We start from the raw sequence: 23489 nt of genomic DNA on the forward strand, positions 1-23489 counted from the left end.
ATACTTTATTATAATAATAAATAAACAAGAGTAGAGTATTTGGTGAATTTGTAGATTGCTCAACAAAACAATTGGATTTGAAAGGGATTTGCTATCGATACTCGAAAGGGATTATTGCAAAGATTGACTTTATAAGCAAGGGTTTTTCTTATTTTTCCTTTTCCCGATAATAGGAAATACTCTCTCAATAGAATCGACTAGAATATCAGAAGTCCGGACTCCACGATTCGCAAGAAAATCTATATAATATTGTTATCGATATCTTAGAGATTGAGATAAATAAACAATACTAAGATTACACTATAGCAATTCGTTTTTGAGTCTTACAATTTCGTTCCACAAATCCTCAAAGTCTTTAAAAGTCGGTATTTGTTCTTCCTATAACAAAAAAGTATATATCGACATACTACCCTCAAGAATTAATACCTCAATCGAGGAATCGTTCCAGACTATTTACCCTTTCCACGTTTACCAATATTTACATTAGAACCATAAGAACTATAACCATCGCTCCATTGAGATTGACTATCATCAACTAAGAGCACTCGACCAGTAAGAGAAGAAAAGCAATGGAATCCCTTTAAAGTAAATAGATCGAACATAATAGCAATACTTGTAACTCTATATATTAAGGGTTTGTTATCTTCCATCAAATAGATTTACTCAGAATCAGCCCTCTTCCTATAAGTAATATCGAACGTCCTCGATATACCCAAAAAGATATTATAATTATAAGATATTATTTGATCGGCCACCAGATGGCCGTACAATCGTATAATGAGTTATAAATAATATAACACTTTGCCTTAAAAGAACTACAAAAGCAGAATACAATTTATCCTTAGAATCTACAACTACAGAATCGGGAGCAAAGCGCTCGTAGAACGCTCCTATATACTAGCTATATACACATAATCGTGCACATGCGCAAGCGCGCACGTGAGCGATCGCAGCTGCGATTGGGTGCGATCCGTGACATCAAGAACTTGTCAAAACAATATAATCGATTCTAGATTATTAGATTCTTAATAGTTTTAATCAATTAATTCAATTATTATTGAATAATATAGATTTGAAGGTGTGAATTAGGAGAAAAGTGAGCGGACTAGTGATATGGGCGGACTGCTGATAAACCACGTTATATGATTTTTATATAAATTAAAAAATCGATATTTCGAAGCTCTAGATCTCAATACAGAAAAATCCTAAAAATCTAAAAATTTCAGAATAAGTTCAAAACAATCTGAATTATATATATATAAATTTTCAATGTATTCTATTCATAAATAAGAAAGTTAAAAATTCCATTTTTGGTGTGAAAAGTGGTCGAAAAGTGGCCCAAAACAGGGGTGGCCCGAAAGTAGGGTAACCGACTTATCAAATCTCCAAACCAATTATAACACATTCAAATCATTTAAAATCATTGAATTTTATTAGAAGATTGGATTTCTTTCAAACCTCTAACTATTTTTAGATATTCAAACCCTTATATTATGTATTAGACTGCAGTCCGGACTATTGAATACCCTGCTGACATAGGTAGTGATCTCTGGTCATCTCATTGAATTGACCGAGGCACGAGACTGTCTGATATTGGAAAGACGACCTTCCAAATGTTGCGTTCATATTTATGTTGAGAAGGTCTAGTTGCTGACAATGCGCCGATAAAGTAGATGGATAATTGGCCTTCAGTACCGAGTCAAGTCAGTCTACATAGATGGTTTGGAAACCTTGGTGCACTGACGTCGAGTGTGAAAGGCCCAGAGGTTAGGTTTTACTAGAGCAAGTTTGTGGACCTAGAAAGTGTGATTGAAGCCGGTAATCTTTGAACAAATAATAGAAGTAGAATATTTCGATAGTCATGCTCGTTCAACGTCTTTTCATGCTCGTCAGAAAACAGTATAAATGTGAGTAGGTCAAATGACCTCGATGGTTAAGTCACGATGGGGTTGTCACGTTTTATCCAGGTTTAGTCGAACTCTATTTAAATTGATAGCAAGAAGTTGTCGGCCAGCCGACTCTAGCTATTAAAACAAAAAAACCACAAACACATCTGTAACCCATTATGACATAATTTACTCCCAAATCTTCCCTAAATTGTGATACCAAGGACCTGCTCTAACAGGAGCATCAGTCTCAGTAGCCAAAACCTCTTCTAAACCACTCATCATATCAACATCAGCTGACTTCAACATCCATTCATCTGACCGATGAAATATGCGATGGCAAAAATAGATGGTAAGGAAAATAGGAAGACCGATATAAGCGGTGAGAAAAGACGACACACTCCATTTACCATGAAAGAAAACGCTAAATCCGTTACAAAGAAGAAGAATCGTAAAAGCGCAGATCGAGACGTAAGCCAAATAAGGCTGAAAACGCGATCTGTATGGTAGATCCGTGATTTCGTGTGCAACGCATGCCTTGCGAAACCGGAAAAAGACTACACAACAACAAATCCAGGAGATGAATCCAGACGTATTGGTGAGATTAATGAACCAGTTGAAAACTTGTATTCCATTACTAGCGCAGTTGAGATAGGCCAGAAGTGAGAACATGGAGCTGGCGATTAGCGCTGGATAAGGCACACCCCATCTGTTACATCTCTTGAATACCTTTGGTGCATTGCCAGAAAGTGCGAGGGAATACAAGGATCTACTTGACATGTAGAGGTAGGAATTCCCCGAAGACCATGCAGAAGTAATGATTACCGCATTGATGACGCTGTCTAACCCGGAGATGCCAGCATTCTTGATTGCTATAACCCAAGGCGATGATGTTGCACCGGCTCCACCGCCAATTAACCCTGGTGCATTGCTACTCACAATGACGCCTATTGCAAGAGTTCCGCCAATGTAGAAAATGAGAAGTCGGATGAAGTATCGTTTGGCGGCAGTTGGGAGATTGCGACGTGGTGATTCCATTTCACCTCCAGTAATAACAAGTAATTCGGGTGCGAAGTTGAAGGAAAAGCAGGAGAAGACTAGAACATACAAAAAAGCGCAAAATCTTCCCGCGGATCCGCCGACAAGATATTCTTTAGTCGCTCCTGGATCTTTCCAGTAATGAAATCCAAGTGGCTGATGAGATGGTCCTCCACCACAAAAGAGTATGAAAGAAAGTATCAACAGACCGATGATCATGAATACTTTCAGAGATGCGAACCAAAACTCAGTTTCTCCATACACTTTAACTGGAAAGCAGTTCAACCCGATGATGATCAAGAGAAGAATAGTGATCCACACAGCGATATTTACATCATTCGGCCAATAATCAATAACCAATCCAGCCGCCGTAATCTCGTAGGGAACAACGATAGCGAAAGAATACCAATACAGCCAACCCATAGCGAACCCAAGACTGGGAGACACGTAACGAGAGGCATATGACGCCATTGTGCTTCCATGAACCGGCATATATGCGCTGATTTCTGTTGTAGCCGTCACAATACCATATACAAACATAGTGATGAGACAATAAGCAAGAAAGAGAAAGGCAGGCCCTCCAGCGAAAAGAGCTTGTCCACTTCCGACGAATAATCCAGTACCAATGGTACCGCCCAATGCAATCATTTGTGCATGTCGAGATTTTAAACCGCGTCGAGTGCTCCCTTCGGATTTGGCATGGGGTACCGGGTCGAAACCTACCTCTGATTCATCAGAGGCTTTACGACTTTGCTTATCGGTGGAATTCGCATTTTCGACATGGGAAACATTGGAAGCTTCGTAAAATTGTTTGTCGGAGTAGTCTCGATCATGCAAATCAGTCGCATCGGACAAGACCGGTTGATTGGATTCAGCGCTCATCATGGAGTCTCAGGAGGAAAATTATTGATGGAATGTCAGTTCAGTGGCCGTGAAAGATATTGGTACTACCTAAACTTTGGATCTGAAAGCTTGTAGAATTCCTTGCAACTGATAATCTGATTACCGTGTTAAATATATATTCACCAGATACTTCGTGTACGGGGAGGGATTAACTTTAAAGCGCCACCACACAGTTACACGAAGATAGGTACAGTAGTGACACCACTCTAATCGTGTAACCGCCAATCAACTGCTTATGGTACGATGAAGAATGGTGGAGATCGTAAAGATACTGACAGGTGATAGCTATGGAAGAATCGTGGTAAGACTTTGATTCCAGCCTTGTTCAAGTACAGCATGATTTCATTGAAACTGAAGAAGACCATAGATCAGTCTCTTTTCCCCTTGTTTCTTGGATCAGAGTGTTTAATAGTCCGAATTACAGTTTAGAAATATAGATTATTAAATCTTCAAATCAACTAATATACTTAAATTATTTGAAATTATTGAATTTTTTAAAAGATTGAATTATTTTCGAATTTCTAATTACTTTTGAATATTTAAATCCTTATATTATTTCACTGCAGTCCAAATTATTCAAAACTCTGTTTCGAACACCAAATAAATAAATCTTATCGTTATTCGAGTAAAGTTGAACATTTGCAAAAGGAGGGAAGGGATTTGAAAATAAGCGAAGATTCTCCACATTAGGAACCAATCATGAGAGCCCTTCGGATCAAATCCCAAGAGGAATAGGCAATCGCGCAACAAATAGTCAAGAAAAAATAGCATACATACATAGTATTGAGCTTTAAATGATAAGATAAATTATTCCCCCTCTTCCACAGGCTTCGCACAACTTTCCAACTTGTTTCTTGAGCTTCCTTTCAATAACACCTACACCTATCTCGGAAGACAAAATCTACTGGGTTTTGACGAACAATGAATTTGATCATGATGGCTTATGCTACCTTATTGACCGTAAAAGACCTCAAAACTACCACGCATATCTAGATCTCCATCCTAACTAACTGTCTGCGTAGCCGGCCCCTCACCATTTCACCCCTCCACCGCCAAAACCTGATAATTAAGACTCCCCAAATTCTTACTCAGCGCCGTCCGAGCCTGAAACGGTTATATACAGTAACATTCTCACTTTTGCACGAAGAAGATCGCACCGAAATATACTGATTAAAAGTAGTCGTTCCCACAATAGACGGCTCAATAACACGTTGGTTTTCCCAGATAGTATAGCTTGATCCGTTGCTCGTGACGCTGCCTTTTATGATTCTGAAGCTAGGAGGAAAAGCACTGGTCTCGATGATGTAGTATTCTACGAGTGAGTCTTCGGACCTGCCGGATTCCATACCAAAGGTGCCGCTGAAGTTTAAGGGACTGGGTGTCGAGTGATATCAGCATTTATAAACTTTTTCATTAGTAAATGAGCGTCACTTACTTGGTAGACTCAGTTGTCCAACCAAGACCGACAACAAAATCATCCTCAGTCGACCAATCTACAGTGAAAGAACTATCGGATGGTATGTAGAGTACATCTTCACCAGTCTTATAATCTTTTTGGTAAATTGGTGTTGCACGATCATTAAGAGGGCTTTGGTTGCGTTGAAGAATAAAATCCATTGGGCTCCGCTTTGGGAGAATGGAATTCGGAGTGGCGAGTGAGGCAGAAACTGCCGAGAATGTGATTAGAAGATTGGAAAATGCAACCATGGCGTTGGATGTTATGCTGTCTGATATTGGCACCGAAAAGAAATGGAGAATCAATGATTATAAAACAGAAATCGATGATTGCTACAATGGTCACAAGGTTTGATTCCGTCGCAAATCTAACATCTAGCATCCCCACAAACTTTTACATCCAAAATCAATTTAACAGAATATCGACAATATTATCACACGAAACACCAGCATTATATAATATTCAAGTAAATTTCTCCACATATCGCAATCACTGTTCGAGTTTTGCTAGCGTAGTAATGGGTAGGAATTTTGATATATACACTCATCTTTGTATCCGGAATATAGCTGTCACAACCGAGCCGAATTATCTCTACACAAATGTAACCTTATGTGAAATCAAATTTCTGAGGATGCACACATATAAGAGATGCTGAAATATATCAGATTCCTTACACTTCGACGCACCGAAAACCATCGCTCACTCCAAAATGCCGTCAACGGAGACGATTGAGATAGTCAGGCATTACACTAGCATCCATATGGGGACTGACAACCCGTGTGGCAGTCATTGATGCGGTCGCTACGGCTTCTGTAGCTCTTCCGTCATCTAGTGACATCTGTGAAATTTCTTATTTTCACGATATTGAAATGTGCACCCGCGATCGCAACGTGATTTTTATGTTATTCATAGTGTTCTTTATCATCTTATGGATGAACATCATCTTTGCTGTGTTTGGTTTGCAGAGAGAGGTCAGGTGGTTGATTAATGATTTGATGGAAAGTTCTTTAAAGGATTGGAAATGTATTGTAGATAAACGAGCAAAGTCTTTGGTCAGGTGGAGTCCTCCAAAAGGCAGGTGGATTGATCGGAAAAACAGGTCGCGCAAACTTTCGAAGTATTTGTTATCCCCCATATGTATATAAAGTTGAGCCTATCACTAACTGCCATGTGGTAGTTGAGGAAGAACTGAAAGAGATGAATCTGGAGAGTGATGTTAATAACTATGTTCGGGGTGAGCGGGATTTGAGCAAAAGTACTAAGGTGCTTCCCGATGGAACTCTCTCACCAAGAACCATTCAAGATGATTTCGGTAGCCCAACATAAATCAGAGGTCAGTTTGTTCAAGGCCAACTCCGACTTGAGATTTTAAAATCGAATAGAACAGGATATATAGGAAAACTAGATGATAGATGAATAGATGATAGAATGAAGGATTGTTCAGTTCTTTTAGTAAGTAGTCGCATGTAAAGTACATGGCAATATGTTCATAGCAAGCGAATGTTTCTTCTTATTAGCCTGATATAGGCAAGGAAGTTAGTTAGTTATTCAAGTAAGAGCACCGAACTGGAGAGGGTTCTCGCCTCTACTTGGGAGAAAAAAGAGGCCAAAATTGATCACCCTAATAAATTCTATGATCAAGCAATCGATAATAAAATTACGAAAGTTAATAACATTAAATAGATTCTTAAAATAATCTTTATTTCATAAAACGGTAAATTACTCTCATACCCCCGAAAAGTGATTTAATTACTCTTATACTCTAAAATTAAGAGGTGATTTACTCTCATACTCTCTAGATTCTACATAGATTCTATAATAGAATTTACTTATTTTTTAATAAAAAAAGGAAAAAACCCTAAGAAAAAGAAAGGTTATAGATACCTATACAATCTATCCCTCATTATAGAATCTATTCTCTTCTCATAAAATCTACTCTCTCTACTATAGAATCTAAGGAGTATGAGAGTAAAATAAGTGTGATTTTTAGGGCATGTTTGAGGGGTATGAGAGTAATTTGCTATTTATAAAATTGTTTAAACATTTAAAAAATATGAACTGGCATGGAACAACTGAATTGTTGAAGGGCTTTGCCAGTGGTCAATTGCGGTCTCTTTTTTCTCCTACGAAGAGCTTGCTTTATCACATAATTATTCTCATCCAAGAACCTTTTTATTAGAGCAAATAACAATTCTTCTATTATTCCTCTTTATCACCATACCATGTCCTCTAATAAACGTCCTCATCAAATCATCTGTCAAATCAATATCTCAAAATACCTTCCCACCTAATTTATGTGTATAATTACTGCGCCCCAAACAATCATATGCAACGGCAACCACCCAATACAATCTTTCAACACCACAACACACCGTGCCAATGTAAAGCTCCAATTACAAATTGAACCAAATCATTTTACATCTATCAGCTCTCATTCTCACCTCTCTCGAGCAATCATCCAACGCGACATCAAGTTCCTTCAGTACTGCATTTTTCCGCTTCAGAAGTAGTCCATTCTCTACCAAAGTTGGAAGCATAGCAAGTACATCCAAAGCCTTAGATCTGCCCTCAACATTAGCATCCGAGGGAGAATCATACGTATTATGCGTACGATCCGTCATTCGATTGATTATTGAATCAAAGTGCTCTTCAATCAAACCAGGATTTTCCGGCATCAGAACTATCATAATGTTCATGCTTGCATCTTTTGTGGTCTTATCCGGAACGTCTGTACCAGCTAGAGCAATTGGAAGGATTTGTGCAGCATTGCCTTGCATGATCTTTGCTGGCATATATCGAAGGATACCAGCAATGGCAATAAGATAGTTTTCCTTGCTACGACTGTCTTCATTGGATCGCCAGAGAGTGATAAGTTGATTGACAGTAGTGCTGTAAAGGCGACCAAATCGAAGAGGACGAAGAATGCAGAAATTGCTTTCGTTTATCATGTTCGATGGAGCCAGGAGGATTGCGAAACTGCGGGCAATCTTTCGACCACGTTTTGGGTCAGAAATACCTTTCATCATGGCATCGATGAGTGCCGTACTACATGGTTCATATGCTGCTACTGCGGCCGCAGCGAAATAAGCCAGTGCTTGATATATTTGATATGCTTCTAAATCTGGCTTTGATGCTGCTTCATTGACCAGCTCGAGCATTACGTCATGAAGTTGTTTCCCGTCTTCAAACATTTTCTTGTCTGCACCGAATTTGTTTACGAGAAGTTGAAGCATCTGTAACATACTAATGCGAGCTTGTCTTGAACACTTGTTTTCCACAGAAATTGCGTTGAAAAGCATTGACTTGGCAGTTTCATGAACCACTAGACCTAAACGATCGATATCCTAGAACAAATCAGTCAAAGTTTACATGGAAAAGGAATAGAAATCGACTCACTTCTTTACGGATTCCAGCTATTAAGGCCGTGGAAAGAATGTTGGCGGAACATTTATTAGAGGGGCCAACACGAAGGTCCTGTTGACAAGCACCTAAGTCTGCTCTAGTGTGTGCTCCGAAATTGAATAAAGTCCAAACACGACTTGGCTCAGTTGGATTGTCTGCATTAGCTTTGAGTAAAAAGTTCTTTTCGTGTGGAGTGGTGTTGGATCGGAGTATGTACGTTCCAATCGCTCCAACGAGTGTAACAACAGAATCGTCGAAATATTCTCCTTTGTTAACCTCCGAGATACCTACAAACCAACTACCTTTCAAATCACCAGTCTCGTGTTGAGAGAGCCCAATGACTCGCTTGAATAACGCAATTGCGATGAAAGCATAGGGATCGATGATATCATTACTGTTTGATAATAGATCACCCGCCGTTTTATCATTGGCAAGTGCATCATCAAACACCTGCAATCCTTGATATATTGCGGCTAAAAGGGCCATCTGATAGGATGTTTGATTTGCATATTTACAAATATGATGTGTAAATTTCATGACAAATTCGGATTGTAAAGCCTTAAACAATCTGAATTTGAAGTGAGTCTTGTCTTCGGAGTCAGGAGTTTCCAGCTCACGTTGGCAAGTCGACTTGCACGCAATTTCCACGAGTGAGTCCAGGAGCCAAACTACTCGAGACAATTCAGATTCATCACCATTCTCGGTTTTCAACTGATTTGGAAGTTTGCTAATAAAATTGGGGAGTGTGATGTTGATAAATGTGTCTGGATATCGAACTGATAAAATGGACAAGGAAGCCACAGCCAACGCACGAAGATCGTCCGCCTCTTTCAAATTGAACGCTGTCTCGTTGAGTTTTTCAATGATTGTTCCTTGTTCGAAAGAATTCAAAAATGGACGATTGACGGAATCATTGCGAATTGATGCCAAAAGTGTAAGTCCTTTAGTGGTGGCGATCTTTGATTCGAGATCACTTGAAGTCATGGAGGTGGCGCCAAAGTAAAGTTCTATGAAGCTTTCGCGGAAATTGTCAAAATTTACATCCATGACGGCTAATCGTTGAGCCATGTATGCATCTTCAATAGATTGAGTGGATGATTGTGAGATGTTTGCACGCGTTTCGAGAATAATATTAAATGACTCGAGCAATCGTGTTTTGTCGGCTATAGTATCTAGCCCTTGCCACAAGGTAAAAAGGGTCGGTAGAGTATTTCGAACAGTAAGTGTAAAAGCTTGAGGAGATGTGCTCGAAAATTTGCCCAAAATACGAGTACATGGTAGGATCATACGCTTCTTTGTATCATCGGTAAATATTGTAATGCATTCCTGAGTGACGTAGTTGACAAATTTCTCCAACTCGACATTATCGTCTTCGGTGCTAGAGGATTGTCGGCCCAGTCTGCCGGCAATCGCAGCAATGTTTTCTATAGAACGATTAATAAAGTCATCATTTTCGCCGTTCCAGACCTCCCATTTCAAAGTGTCCCATATTGTGACTGAAAACTCTGAAACGTTGGTATAATTTCGTATGCATTCAAGCATGGAATCGAATACATCAATCTAACTCATTAGCATACAACGGAAAAGAGGATGATGAATTTGACTACCTTTATATCTGCTCTAACGCTTTCGGAGTCTAATTTCTGGAATAATGCTGGAAAAACGAAAGGTGCATATCTATCGTTTGATATTAAACAGTCCAAAAGACCGCGTTTTAGATCCTCCTCTGGCTTCAAGGGCGTTGCTGATTTAGTAGTTGTAATGGGAAAATAACGGAAGAATGATCCAAACAAAGTTTCAGCTTCATCAGAATTTATATCCCAACTTTTGCCTAATTGACTATAAATCTTGAAAATAGCAAGTATACAAGATGGATTTCTCTCAATTGCCGCCATGGAAGCCATACCATCAACAAACTTGCTTCCCAGCGAGGATTTAAGTGCTGTTGGATATGCTTCCAGCAGACATTGGAGAAGATTGAGTAGACTTAATCGCGTAGAATGAGGGAAGTCATTTAGAGACTGCTTGTTGTCTGGGAGACGGAAAACTGCCGACGCTATATCAGGTGCATTTGATTTAATAAACCTGGGCATCTTTGCAATGGTGGTCAGACATTTAGCAATTTCCAGGAGACCAGCTCGGTATATCTGAACCTCCCCAGCCTGGGATACCCGATTTGTCAAATACTCCACAAGAGCGCTCACTGGTGTATATTAGCACCTGTGCCCAATACACATATCACTCGCTCTACTTACGATCATGCCTTGAGAGCTTTCCGGGGTCAACACTTTGTAGTACAAGAAACAGGAACTCCAACCCTGGACGTAGTCAGCACTGAAATACGTTCCAACCCAATCTGTTCAAATGGGTTGCACCTTTCTGACAATCTTCCATCGAAGCCTCGCCATCTATATATGGACCAAGCTCCGCAATAAGACTGCTAATTGCAGCGAGATCTATCCAAAAGTTTAGCGAAAGTTGAACCCAACACGTTTAGCTGAAAGCTTCGAAATCGTACTTTCTACTTTTCGATTGACAATCGCTGACTTGTCCTCCTCTGCCTGCGCAGCCATAAACTCAACCACTGTAGATCCCATATTGTTTTTGTTTATCGTAGCCAGCTAATGGGAAGTAGACTATCCGAAAGGGAACTTAAATTGGGTGACGGTAGTTGGAAGCGCCTAATCTATAGAAAACCCAATATTAGCTACCTAAGAACATGCACATTCTGTATTAGATTCAACTGCTAGCCGGTACCCAGTAACATGTGTACCAATCCAAGAGATCGAGTGATTATAGATATGTAGTCTTTTTGTGCGCCTAGGTAGCCGGTGCTTTGGAGCAGGAGAAAAAGCATTTGTCTGGATTGTAGTCCAGGTCGCGACAATACGAAGAGGGCTAGTGGGATAAACGATAGCGTACGTATTGTCCACAAGGGTAGGAAAGATGTCGCGGAATTTCGGAGAGCAATTTCAGGTGCCATGTCGCACCCCAAAGTCGAGATCGAGGTCCGGATTGGTAGAGAAGGGGGAAATAGGACGATACATTCTGGCAAGAGGATGGGTCAAGTACCGAAGTCAATTGAACTCGAGGGGTTGAAACTCAGATAACCAGGTACTTGGAAAGAGTTCCAGATAACCCATCGAGTAAGATCGTGGACGTAGGTTGAGAAATGCTAGGTAGCTTTGAAGCCTCTTCGAATAATGGAAACGATATATACACTCGCGCCCCGCGGCATCTAGGAATAGTTCCAGAAAAGAGCCAAACAAGGCATGTTTGTCGCCATCAACCAGCGCATAAGATGGACTAATACATGAATAAAACAGAAGCGACTCACTCTGAAGGAATAAGTTTGTCGTGGAATGTAGCACCAGTTCGAGTCACCAATAAGAAAAGCTAGGTATGTAGGCTTGTAGAAACAATGGTATATGGCTGATGAATAAAAATGGTATCAAAATGAACAGTTCTCCTTATACAAGAGAAGAGGGTAAAGACGAGTGAGATATAATACTGATTGCAAATCATGTACTCTTGAATGGCAGGTTCTTTTCTACCTATGTAAACTCCGATCGATGATTATGATTTTCAGACAACCATAATAATAATTGAGCTTCTAGAATTGATTGAGGGGAAATTTTCTGCCGGTAAGGCGGTCAACGGAGAAACATCGGGAACTGTGTGAGGTAACACCTCGAATTCCCATCATGTCTGTTCCGATTCATGATGATTCACATTGTACATCCATCAGGAGAAGAGACGGTCTTCCAATGAATCAAGTACTTGGTTTTATGGAAGCTCTTAATGTTACTCTTTTTATACATCAACTTTGTATTGTCCCCTTCACTGACTCCGGTGAGGTAAAAGAGCTCCAATCAACACCCCTGACTTACCCCTCTATTTCCCCTCCAAAAAACGTGCGATAAGATAAGCATTGGGAAGAAAATTTTATTTCACACATGTTTCATTAAAACTTCTCCCCTGATTTGTTACCTTCCAGAAGAGGATTTTCCTATCAACGACCCAAGTATACACGAGACCCTTGTCGAAGCACTGTGATTCTATCGAAAATTGTGCCACGATCTTCTCCAAAATCCTTCGCTGCAAGTCATTCCGAATATAGTCGAAAATGTCCTCTTCTCCTGTCCCAGCGACCTGCAAGGTCATCTTGGCTCAAGGAATTGCTAAAAAGTTACTTGGAGAGGTTGCGACGGATCTAGAGAAGTTAACCTTCAAGCCTAAGCTTGTGGGATTGTTGGCAAATGAAGATCCTGCAGCCCAGCAGTATGCGGACTGGTCAATGGCTACATGCATTGAGAAGTGAGTATTCTTCCATTCGTTTTCCATTTGCTATACACCAGAGGATTTGCAGCCAAACGTTTGCTATACTTGAACATATCTCCCTTCAAAGATGGGAGTAATTTAACGATTCGGAAATCAAAAGATCAGAAAAGCACAGAGCAATTGGATATTAGATTACAAGACATTGAAATGGAAATCATTTGCGCCCACGAACTATCAATCTTCTAGTTCAAGACTTGGGAATTTTCACGATGTTGTCGAACACTACAAGTAGTTGGACTTCGATAGTTCCACGAACTGACTTCTTTTATCCAGTGGTTTCGATTTCGAACTCCGAAAGTTCACCAAGGAAGAGATCGAAGATGAAATCCTCAAAGCGAACAACGACGATTCCATTCACGGTATCATCGTATACTACCCAATCTTCCCTGCCCCTTCTCTACAAGATGGATATATCCAGCAAATAGTCGCTCTCAACAAAGATGTAGAAGGATTGGCGCATACCTACCGTTTTAACATGTACCAAAATATTCGATTCCTTGACGCTCCTCACAATACCCAAAAATCGATTTTACCTTGCACACCTTTGGCAGTCGTCAAGGTTCTCGAACACCTACAGATCTATAACTCGGTTCTCCCATATGGCAACCGTTTATACGGAAAGACGATCACAGTATTCAATCGCTCAGAGGTTGTTGGTCGTCCATTGGCTGCTTTACTTGCAAATGATGGTGCTACAGTCTACTCTTGCGATCTCGACGGCGTAAAGCTCTTTACCCGTGGCAAGGGTATCAAGAAGATCCATCACGAGGTACATGACATGGAAGGAATGAAGAATGATGAATGTTTGCCCAAGAGTGATGTGGTCATCTCCGGTGTGCCAGGAGAAAAGTTCAAGATCAACACTGAATTGATCAGGGATGGCGCTGTCTGTATCAATTTCTCATCTCAAAAGAATTTTGATGGTCCTGCTGTGAAGGAGAAGGCTTCGATTTATGTACCCTCCATTGGAAAAGTTACAATTGCTGTTTTGTTGAGAAATCTTTTGGTTAGTTCTCCCGTATCTCGACAAATAAAGACATTTACTGACGAATTCACAGAGATTGGTAGGAAACCAAGGAAAGGGGGCTGCAAAGCCAGTGGAAGAGTTAAACTAAAATGGAATTGGGCTATTAAGGAGGAACCGAAAAATAGAATGGCGTTTTTGGAATATTTATACCAAAGAGGAGTTGAAAATGATAAAGGATAGGATAAAAGTGATAAAGAAAGTCTTATAATTGAATTGGATTTGGTATTTTTACTTTCGTTTGTCTAACAATTTTTTTTTGATCCAGCGGCAGTGAATCGAACTTTTTTCGTTTACCTACCTACCTAGGTAGGCACTTCTTGATTGTAGCGTTGAGATCTAGGTCGGGATCTAGGTCGGCAGTTTAGACAATGGATAGTCTGAATGACATACACGGATTCCGAGTGCATACAATGATAATCACCCCGTGTGGAAGACTCTTGAGTTGATGCGATGGGAATAGCAAATAGGATGTGGATAGTCTAGTCTGTACTCGTCGTTATCATCATCTCTTTAGTTTAGAGTCATATTTATCTTGTGTTTTATGTTATCCACTCATTTATTCATCCATTTCCATCTTCATTTTCAATTGTGAAAGATTTATGAGATATAGAATATGAAATATGAAATATGAAATATGAAATATTAAATATTAAATATTAAATATTGAAGGAATCTGCATCTGAGTTTGAGTTTGAGTTTGAGTTATATATCATGTGGGATTCGGGGAAGAAAGGGGGTGGAAGAGAGAGAGAGAAAGAGATCAGAAAAATAACCGAGAGGATTTCTAGATGATTAGGGGGTGAGGAAGGAGGTAGATTGGGGTTGGGGCTTGGGGTTTGGGTTTGGGTAGCGAGGAGAGTGAAGTAAAGAAGATAGATAGATAGAGAACCTCTAATTTTTTCGAATGATAAGGATAAGTTATTTGGTTATTTATTACATGTATTGAGATTACCCGTGGACTGGACTGGACTGGAGAGTTCACTTCTGGTGATGTGGAAAATAAGTATCTAGATAAGTAGGTAAGGAAGGAAAGAAGGAAGGAAAAATGGAAAGATGGAAAAGATATCGATCTAAATCTCGTGATTTTACTCACTCACCCATATACATACACGAATATAAAATAGTACTTCATAAACCCCAAACACAAACCCCCAAATCCCTCAAGAAATTTCGTTACACATCTACTTCCATGCCCAGCATATAGCGTGATACCAAGAGTCATGCATATGTGTGTGGTACTCTGTACCCAGGTGATACTACCTAGTACCTTCTCATGATTCTGCGCGTGCATATTGGTTAGAAAAAGGGGGGCATCTGTTTTTTTGCGTATCTGTATTTGTGCCCAGATAATCTGGCGTCGTGGTAAGGACTTGGGGGTTGGATTTGGGGTGTGAGGAGTTTGTAGATGTATGTGTACTAGGTATTTCAAGGGGATTTGTTGCATATCGCTTTTCGTGCCCAGTATGCACAGTGGACTGGCGGAATGTGGTATCACTACTTAAGTCTCTTGGTTTTATGTAGAACGGTGTGAGATTCCAGAGAGAGGGTTTTGTTGCATGTCTGTTTTTGAGCCCAGAGTTTAGTGTGGTACTAGGGGTGTGGTGATTCGGTGTACGTGTATTTGGAGAGCTTTTGTTGCATATCGGTTTTCGTGCCTAGAGACTTTGGCGTGAGACAGAAATTAAGATTCGAGTACGAGATTTTGCCTAGAGGATCGGGTGTTGTGGATAGAGGTTTGAGGGCTTTTGTTGCATATCGGTTTTCGTGCCCAGTGTGCCCAGAGAGCTGGGCGGAATGTGGTATAATACTTGAGTATCTTGGTGTAATCAGGAATGGCATGTAGATGCTTTTGTTGCATGTCGGTTTTTATGCCGAGAGAATCGAGTGTATGAGTTTATAAGAATTGAGGCCATCGCTCACCGCACAGGTAACACTTTTCTAACTAATATATAAGATTATTCATCTTTTTATACCCTAGTTTCTTTACTATAATAAAGAATTAAATTAATAACTACATTATAAAAAGATTTACAATTATTAAAATATTTAAAAAAAATATATCATTTATTTTAAATATTTTTAGAATAACATTTTTAAACAATTAAAATTAGAAATTTAAAGAGTTTGAAAAATTCGTTTATTTTATATAGAACAAACATTACAAGTTAAAAATTCTGATTTTTTCAATTTAAAGTTTTTATAATTTTTTAATAAAAATATTTAAAAATATTTAAAAAATAAATAAATTTTTATATATATATATATAATAGTTTAAATTATTTATGTAATTTTTTTGTAATTTAATATTGATAATTAAATTAATTATATAATATTTTAATTTGTATAGAAAGATATGAATTTTGTAGGGATTATATTACAAAAACGTCACGGTATGCAATGAGAGATGGCCATAACTCTTATATCGAGGACTGGTTACATATCTATATTTATACCAATGCTTCGTCACCTTGACACAAAGGTACTAAATATGGTGATATGAATGATAATCTGAGTGCGCAGTCTGTCGACTCGAGGGTTTTGTTGCGTATCGTATCTCATGCCCAGAGGAGCCATGTCTTGGTCTGTATACCGGAGATTTCTTTTTGCATGAAGTTTAATCTCATTTTCACACAGCATAGTCCTTATGATACTCTAGCATGATAAATCTATCGATCAAGAGTCTTGTTGTTGCATATCGTCAATCTTGCCCAGAAAATCAGCCATGTTATCACTGGTTCATCTCTCCCTCAAAAGAAACGTTGCATATCTTTCTCCTCGCCCAGATTCTTGGTCTACGTATTCGCCAATATCGTGGTGTCATACCAAACCCCTCTCTGTATGCCGCGGATATCGCGGGTACTATTTGACAACTGAATCACATTGTTGCACATCTGAATTCTTGCCCAGGAACCTAGAGACTTTGGTGACCTCGCCAATTTCTTGGGTGTGCGACCAAGATCCTCGGATATAAGTTTTCGGGAATAATCAGGGGGAGAATCGGTATTGGAAGGCCTTTTGTTGCATGTCTGTTTTTCTTGCCCAGAGGACCTAAGATGCTAGTCTGTGTCTTGGTGTTGTGTGGAAAAACTTTTGGAAAACTTTAGAAACCCGAGTTGGACGAGCTGCTTGGCTATTTTTCCGTCCTCGGTACCGAGATGAACCCAAGATTATGGAGAATCTTGGAAGAAGAGATAGGCTTTTTGGGAACGGGGCATTGGAAATTGCTGGACTAACTTTGGATCTGGTGGTTGATAACACAGAGTACATTGACTGATATATATATACAGACATACATATATATATACTCCCTATCAATTGTATCACAATATTCAAAATTCGACAAAGAAAACAACAATACACCTTCGACACCCACGCCAAGATTTACCCTTGACGATCAAGAAAAAGCAAAAAAAGGAAAAAAAATCTTCAAACCTCCGAAATGACCGGCAAATAAGATAACCCCAAGACGCCGGCCGGGTATCCAAGATCAAAACGCAAAGACGAGCAAAGACTTAGTGTAAGCTGGGCAAAAATACAGACGTGCAACAAAAGCAGCAAAAACAAGGCGAAAAAATCACGAGAAGAGGAGGTGAAGGTGGACGCAAAAATACGACTTGGTACTAGCCTCGAGGTTTGTGTTTCAAACGGTTGGAAGAAGCTTGGGGTCTGTCGAACATCAAACGTGCCCAGATATGTACCGAGGCGGACGCCGATGCCCGAGAAATGCGATGGATGGTACTTACGATGCAGAGTCTTTGAATCAACTTTGTGACTATCGAGGATTTGCTTGGCGCATATGTGATTTGCCAATTGGTTTCAGGGCATTACTCGTGTTTGGTTTGGAAATTGTTGGTAGCGTTCAATAATCTGTCTCTCGAGAACTCTGTTTCTGACACCACCACACTTGTGTAGGTAGGTGTACATGTAATCTTACTATCAGATAAGATGAGGGATTCAGGTAAGCGGATGGATAGATGGATGGTGGAGAATCCAAGCCAAGCTCCCAACTTCCCAAGCAAGCAAAAGTTGCAAAATGTCAAAAGAAGGTTTGTAGGCACGATGGACCGAAATTACTCTACGGGAACCTGACGAGTGGAAGTCGAACAACGTTTTGTTCAAGAGTACCGGGGATGTATCATGTATCATGTATCTGGATTCTGGATGGATTCATTCTGCATTGGTGGGCGGAAATTTAAAGTTACTGTACAGTGTACAGACTATTGCTAATGAATTTCCGGGGTATGAAGGATCTTCTTAAGTGTTTGCTTCCCCGAGATTTTGAGGCCATTCTTTGATTTATTGAGATTCTTACATCATATTCAATTTGTCCATTTTGATTCGTCGTCTTCAACATCAACATCACCAGTATCAACACAACTCTCATCCACAACCCCTCTCTCAAACCCCTCCATCAAAACCCCCAACCCCAACCCCAACCCCAACCATGGTCTCCCCCATCCCCACCCTCCTAACCACCCAATTCCTCTTTTCCCACCTCCTCCAATCCGCGCGTCTCCCCCGACTCATCCTCCACAAAACCTCCAATGCCGCCCCACGACAAGATCTCGCCCGATTTCCCCCCAAAGATCTCTCCCCCTCCACCATCAACATGCTTTTGCGCTGGGAAGCCGCCCAGCAAAACGCTCTAGATAATTTCCCCCTCTTTGCTGCGGCAATCCTCTTTGCATCTTTCAGAGGCGTCTCCGAAGACACCATTGCGAGCGTGGGTTGGTCCTATGTGGGGGTCCGATTGGCGTATTGGGTTGCGTATGTGGGAACCGAGAGTGTGAAGTGGAGTTATGTGAGAAGTAACATTTGGTGGGTGGGAAATGGACTTTGTTTTTGGTTGTTGAGGGAGGGGGGTCGGGCTTGAGTTTTTAGATGAGGAGGAAAGGAGATTGAAATTGTAGCTGTATGGGTGGAAGAGGAAACGATTAAAGGTTGTGAGATGCAGGACAGTGCTCTGTAGAGATACAGAAAAATGCCTATAGCATACACTTTTTTCGTCTTTTGTATATTGCTTCATGTTGTAGCAATCTCGAAAATTTAAACCCATTTCTGTCATGTCATGTCCTGAAATATCGAATGTTCAGAAATTTACAAATGCAAGGCTATTAACGTGATTAAATATCTACCAATACCTAGGTATGCATATATTTAAATCCCATAGTGAACCAGAAGACACTATTATACATAAAAGGTATCCCAATAAACCAACCCAGGGTATCATTACAAAAAACCAACGGTATCTAGAAATACCAAAAGAAAAAGTTAGAAAAACCTGCTACTTCCACTGTCCTCGCTTACTTATGTCAGGTCTTCTCCTTTCCGTATTGATATACAGAATATTTCATCCACCCGACCCCGCTGGCAACACCCGCTACACCCCAATCCACACCCCATTAAACTTCATAGTAATAATCCTCATCTAACCCCTCCCGACTCGGCACTTTACCCTGTCCTACCTGGGGACCTCCATACCCATTTCCTTCATCTAACCTAACATTCAAAAGTCTAATCTTTAATCCATACTCGCTAACCAAGCTCACAAGTTTATTGGTCTCACTAGTAATCGCGGCCTGGTTCAACAACATTAACAAACCATCCAACCATTCCGAAGCAAGACTATGTGTAGGAGGCATGAGTGTAAGAATAGCTTTCTCAGCCGGATCTGTATCATCTTGCTGTGCTTTAGTCTCTGTGACGTAGCTATTGATAGTAATTTTGGTGGTGGTATTTGCTTTCGATGGATTTGTATCTTTGGGGGTCGAGGAGCTGGAGATACTTGAACCGTCATCATGGGACGCGGAGACATTGGAAACGACTGAACTAATGGTACTCAAGTCAATCTTTTCAAGCAACTGATCAAGTGTCGGCTCTTTACTCAATTGATGGTCAAAATCGAAATAATGAAGATAACGCCGATTGTGTGAAAGTTTGACATAACGCCAACTCGTTGTTGGTATTTTTCCTCCTAGACTTTTGGTAGAAGATGATCCTTCTTCGCTAACGGTTTTCGGATGAATAATTCTTGGAAACCATGCTCCTTCAAGCAGACATCTTATTCTCTGTTCCTTGACAAATAAAAGAGCTTCATGTTTAAGCTCATCTCGCACTTGCTGTAAATGTTGACCCCATTCGTCTTCGAAAGTCAATTCCAACAACTCCATTTGTAGCTTTCGTAATTTCGAATATTCGAATTCTGCCAATTCTTCTTCTACCTCTAGAACATCTTTTGTTCTTGAAGCTTGACCAACCACTTGCTCAACCAACAAAGCGTACAAGTTCCGCAACTTTTATGAAGTCATCCTGCTCAGCACCAGTAGCTTTTCCTAACCTAAAGAAAGCTTGCAAACTCGCCGAGTGTAGCCTTGACCACTGGAGTAGTAGAGGCCGGAATATCTTATCATAATTCTTTACTCCGTCCAATACCAAATAAGTTTTCGCATCCTCTGCATCTGATTTGTCGACCTCGAAATGGTCATACAAGATAGATGTAACTATTAGACTAGCCCTTGCAATAGGACATCTCTCATTAATGGCTTAGAAGATTGCTCTAACAAAGCTTTTGAATCCGTCCTTCATTTTTCCTGACGTAATCGGTCAAATCCATCATACCAAGAAATCCGGTCGCTTCGAACTCCCAAGCAGGACTTTCGGTCTCGAAGCCCAACCTTCTCCACTTTTCAGGATTGTGTTTCCGACTCCCCTTTTTGTCGCCATTCTCTAAAGTATCTACCTTCTCTGAAGCGCCATTGCTAAGATCTTTCTTTTCGGGTGCGCTGGCTAGATGTAGTCCCTTTAGTGCTCGTCGATGTTCTGGTCTTTCCAAATCCACCTTCACCTCCTTCCATTTACCCAACATAACCTTGGTCAAACTTTGAAAGTCCAATAGCGGATGCGACAAATCCTGTAATGCCGAGCTTTGCATCAAATTATATGCAGCTTTAATAACCCCCAAATCTTGTAAACGTTTGATGAATTTTGGCCACTCCTCTCCCGTCCCGCTACTTTTACTAACATTATCCTTTCCCTGTCCGTTATCATTTGTAATCGAATCTCGCATTAATGCATTTAGCAGCATCAGTGCATTTGCACAAAGTAAATGATCCGCAGAATTCAGTTGGGAGACTACCATTTCGAAGAATTGAGGATAAACCGCGACGGCAGGTTTCAGAGCTCGAAATCCAAATGCGCCAGGTATTTTTATACGCCCCCCTGAAGATTGTGGATGGCTCACAATAGCAACCAATATCGACATGGCTCCTCGTAGAATGTTAACCAGTGGGTGCGTAACGATCAATTCGACAACGCGTTCGACCAATTCCCCGGCACCTGGTGACTCGAATATTTCCCAACCCATATCGACTTCCAGTAGGCGACTCAGACTTTGTAGGGAGTATGCGAGAGTATTCGCATTGGTCGTCATGATCAGTCGACGCAGGATAGTGAGGCCCCCTGAGGAAATGAACACATCTGCGAATGATGGATCATTAATGGAAGATTGTAGCTTAAATACTGCCATTTTGCGCATAGCATCTTCATCGCTATTGAGCCTCGAGAGCAACGAAGGTATATCTGCTTGATCCATTTTAATTGTTGTGTCTTGTACTTTCGAGATCGATGAAGCTGGGGAAATCTGGAGAGTTTAGTCAAGGCGCAATTGGCTTTTGATATCCCCCGATTTTCAGTTATTCGACAGTCACATTTGCTTAAACCTTTGCCAAAATTAATACAGATTCTAGGTGTCGTGTCTTTTTCCCTCGAGGGAGGGGGTCACAATAGTGTGAGGAGATTAAAAAATTACGGGTGCATTAAAAGTATAAAAGTACCAAGGATCCGAATCATTGGAGAAAGTTGGGTTTAGTCTGTGCTTCAATGGCTTTTGAGACTTGATAACGGCAGGTACTCTCGGTGCCGGAAACTTAAAAGCCCCAAAGCCGCCTTGTCATTCACCAATGAACTACGTACGATATACAGAGTATATTTTGGTGCATTTGAGTGAGGGGTTAAGAATGGGACAATTTGACGATAATCATACAATCATATAATGCAACCTTTGAGCAATCGATCTGAACAGTCAACACATTAGGTACCTAGGTGCGCAAGATGCAATTTTTTGCCGATTTGTCATTCAAGCTATGGATTCCCTTAATATGATCCACAAGTGTCCCAGATATTTCACGCTACACAGTTGAAGATGCCAAAACTCCATCGCTGATGTCATATGCTACTGTATTTCATAACTTAGAGCAACCTTCTCACTGATCATCCTCGTCTTCATCCATCAAACTCAAGCAATCCAACTCTGTTCGAATCAACCTGTCAAATTCGGCCCTCTCAATCCCTGATACTTTCGCCAATCTGTAGAGACTCTTCACACTTGTCGAAATATGTTGTTTGATGCCAACCTCGCTCTGTTCCCGAGCGTGTGCTCTCTTCTCGAGTTTTGCCACTGTCTCACTCCCACTTGAGCTAGTTCTACTTCCTGGTCGTGGTTGTACAACTTCAACATAATCCCCCTCATTGATGATCCCGCTACTAGACTCTGACCATGGTTTCGCCTCATGAGGTGATCTGTGATGTTGTAGATTTTGTTGTAGCGTGGAAGTTCTTTGATCATCTTGGACCAAGAGACGTTCGACGGTATGTACCATTTTGTGCTGCCTCGTCTGGATCATGGCTATCCATGGCAGGTTGTACATCCGCATATGTTGCGTAGTATGAGTCTTCATCATCTGCACTCCTCGAGACGTTTTGCATAGAATGGGGTGCGGGAGAATGTTTTGGTGCGGGCGTACGAGCGGGCGTGTTGTCGTACTGAGCCCAGTAATCATCATCATCGTCATTCTCTGCCTCGGTATCTTTAGCTGCATTCGAGACCACTTGAGAGGACTGCTGTTTGTCTGTGTAGATGTTTTCGAAGTCCCCGATGTAAAGGCGGTTTCTGCAGAAGCTATGTCTTTCTTTCCCCATTCTTCTTGGGTTTCAGATTCGTATGCTCCCACTTCTCCAATCCTCCATCCATCACCACCGCCGAGTTCATCACCAAACACACCAATACAAGTCGTGCACTTAAAGCAAGATCTCTAAGTACAACTAGAGCTTGTAAGGTCTCTTCATCGAGTCGTCGATATTGGATTTCCACCTCACTCTCCCAATCAACCTCAACCTCACCAGAAACGGGATGTGCTTCTAATCTGTCATTTTTTATAGCTTGTTGTAATTTCGAGACGTTTGAATCATCGTAGCAGAGTAATGGCAGCCATGGCTCGTTCGAAGTCGAAGATAATATTTGGACTCTCTGACGTAAAATCGGCGAAAGTAGAGGAAGCAGCGCCGTTGGAGGTTGAGGAGATACAGAAGCCGCGGGTAGAGATGCCAACAGGGGCGATAATAATTGCTCTGCTCTGGGAGCTGAAATAGTTGTTGACAT

At 40.7% G+C, this 23489-nt stretch overlaps 7 protein-coding genes across 7 annotated transcripts; 2 read left to right on the top strand and 5 right to left on the bottom strand.

Moving 5' to 3' along the window:
* Positions 1-2075: 2075 nt before the first annotated feature.
* On the bottom strand, positions 2076-3806 carry EAF02_008139 (uncharacterized protein; the record flags this gene model as incomplete). The annotated part of the gene is made up of 1 exon (XM_038904187.1): positions 2076-3806. The coding sequence occupies one exon, from the start codon at positions 3804-3806 to the stop codon at positions 2076-2078; it is 1731 nt and encodes a 576-aa protein (XP_038755909.1).
* Positions 3807-4865: 1059 nt separating this feature from the next.
* Positions 4866-5534, bottom strand: EAF02_008140 (uncharacterized protein; the record flags this gene model as incomplete). Its single annotated transcript, XM_038904188.1, is given in 3 exon segments — positions 4866-4931; positions 4949-5201; positions 5263-5534. 3 exon segments carry the CDS (start codon positions 5532-5534, stop codon positions 4866-4868), a joined length of 591 nt encoding a protein of 196 aa, XP_038755910.1.
* A 1917-nt stretch (positions 5535-7451) lies between these two features.
* Positions 7452-12377, bottom strand: EAF02_008141 (uncharacterized protein). Its single transcript, XM_038904189.1, has 7 exons — positions 12023-12377; positions 11204-11371; positions 11061-11141; positions 10941-11003; positions 10293-10888; positions 8680-10245; positions 7452-8627 (listed from the first exon to the last, which is right to left on the bottom strand). The coding sequence occupies exons 2-7, from the start codon at positions 11280-11282 to the stop codon at positions 7677-7679; spliced, it is 3336 nt and encodes a 1111-aa protein (XP_038755911.1). The 5' UTR covers positions 11283-11371; positions 12023-12377; the 3' UTR covers positions 7452-7676.
* A 434-nt stretch (positions 12378-12811) lies between these two features.
* EAF02_008142 (uncharacterized protein) lies at positions 12812-14141 on the top strand (the record flags this gene model as incomplete). The annotated part of the gene is made up of 3 exons (XM_038904190.1): positions 12812-13002; positions 13300-14032; positions 14085-14141. The coding sequence occupies 3 exons, from the start codon at positions 12812-12814 to the stop codon at positions 14139-14141; spliced, it is 981 nt and encodes a 326-aa protein (XP_038755912.1).
* A 4356-nt stretch (positions 14142-18497) lies between these two features.
* On the top strand, positions 18498-18926 carry EAF02_008143 (uncharacterized protein; the record flags this gene model as incomplete). Its single annotated transcript, XM_038904191.1, has 1 exon — positions 18498-18926. One exon carries the CDS (start codon positions 18498-18500, stop codon positions 18924-18926), a length of 429 nt encoding a protein of 142 aa, XP_038755913.1.
* Positions 18927-19455: 529 nt separating this feature from the next.
* On the bottom strand, positions 19456-21644 carry EAF02_008144 (uncharacterized protein; the record flags this gene model as incomplete). The annotated part of the gene is made up of 3 exons (XM_038904192.1): positions 19456-20274; positions 20327-20584; positions 20649-21644. 3 exons carry the CDS (start codon positions 21642-21644, stop codon positions 19456-19458), a joined length of 2073 nt encoding a protein of 690 aa, XP_038755914.1.
* Positions 21645-22314: 670 nt separating this feature from the next.
* EAF02_008145 (uncharacterized protein) lies at positions 22315-23489 on the bottom strand (the record flags this gene model as incomplete). Its single annotated transcript, XM_038904193.1, has 3 exons — positions 22315-22630; positions 22692-22948; positions 23112-23489. The coding sequence occupies 3 exons, from the start codon at positions 23487-23489 to the stop codon at positions 22315-22317; spliced, it is 951 nt and encodes a 316-aa protein (XP_038755915.1).

The sequence above is a fragment of the Botrytis sinoallii genome (genome assembly GCF_014898435.1).
Source record: "Botrytis sinoallii strain Bc 23 chromosome Unknown BSIN_015, whole genome shotgun sequence".
NCBI lineage: Eukaryota > Fungi > Ascomycota > Leotiomycetes > Helotiales > Sclerotiniaceae > Botrytis > Botrytis sinoallii.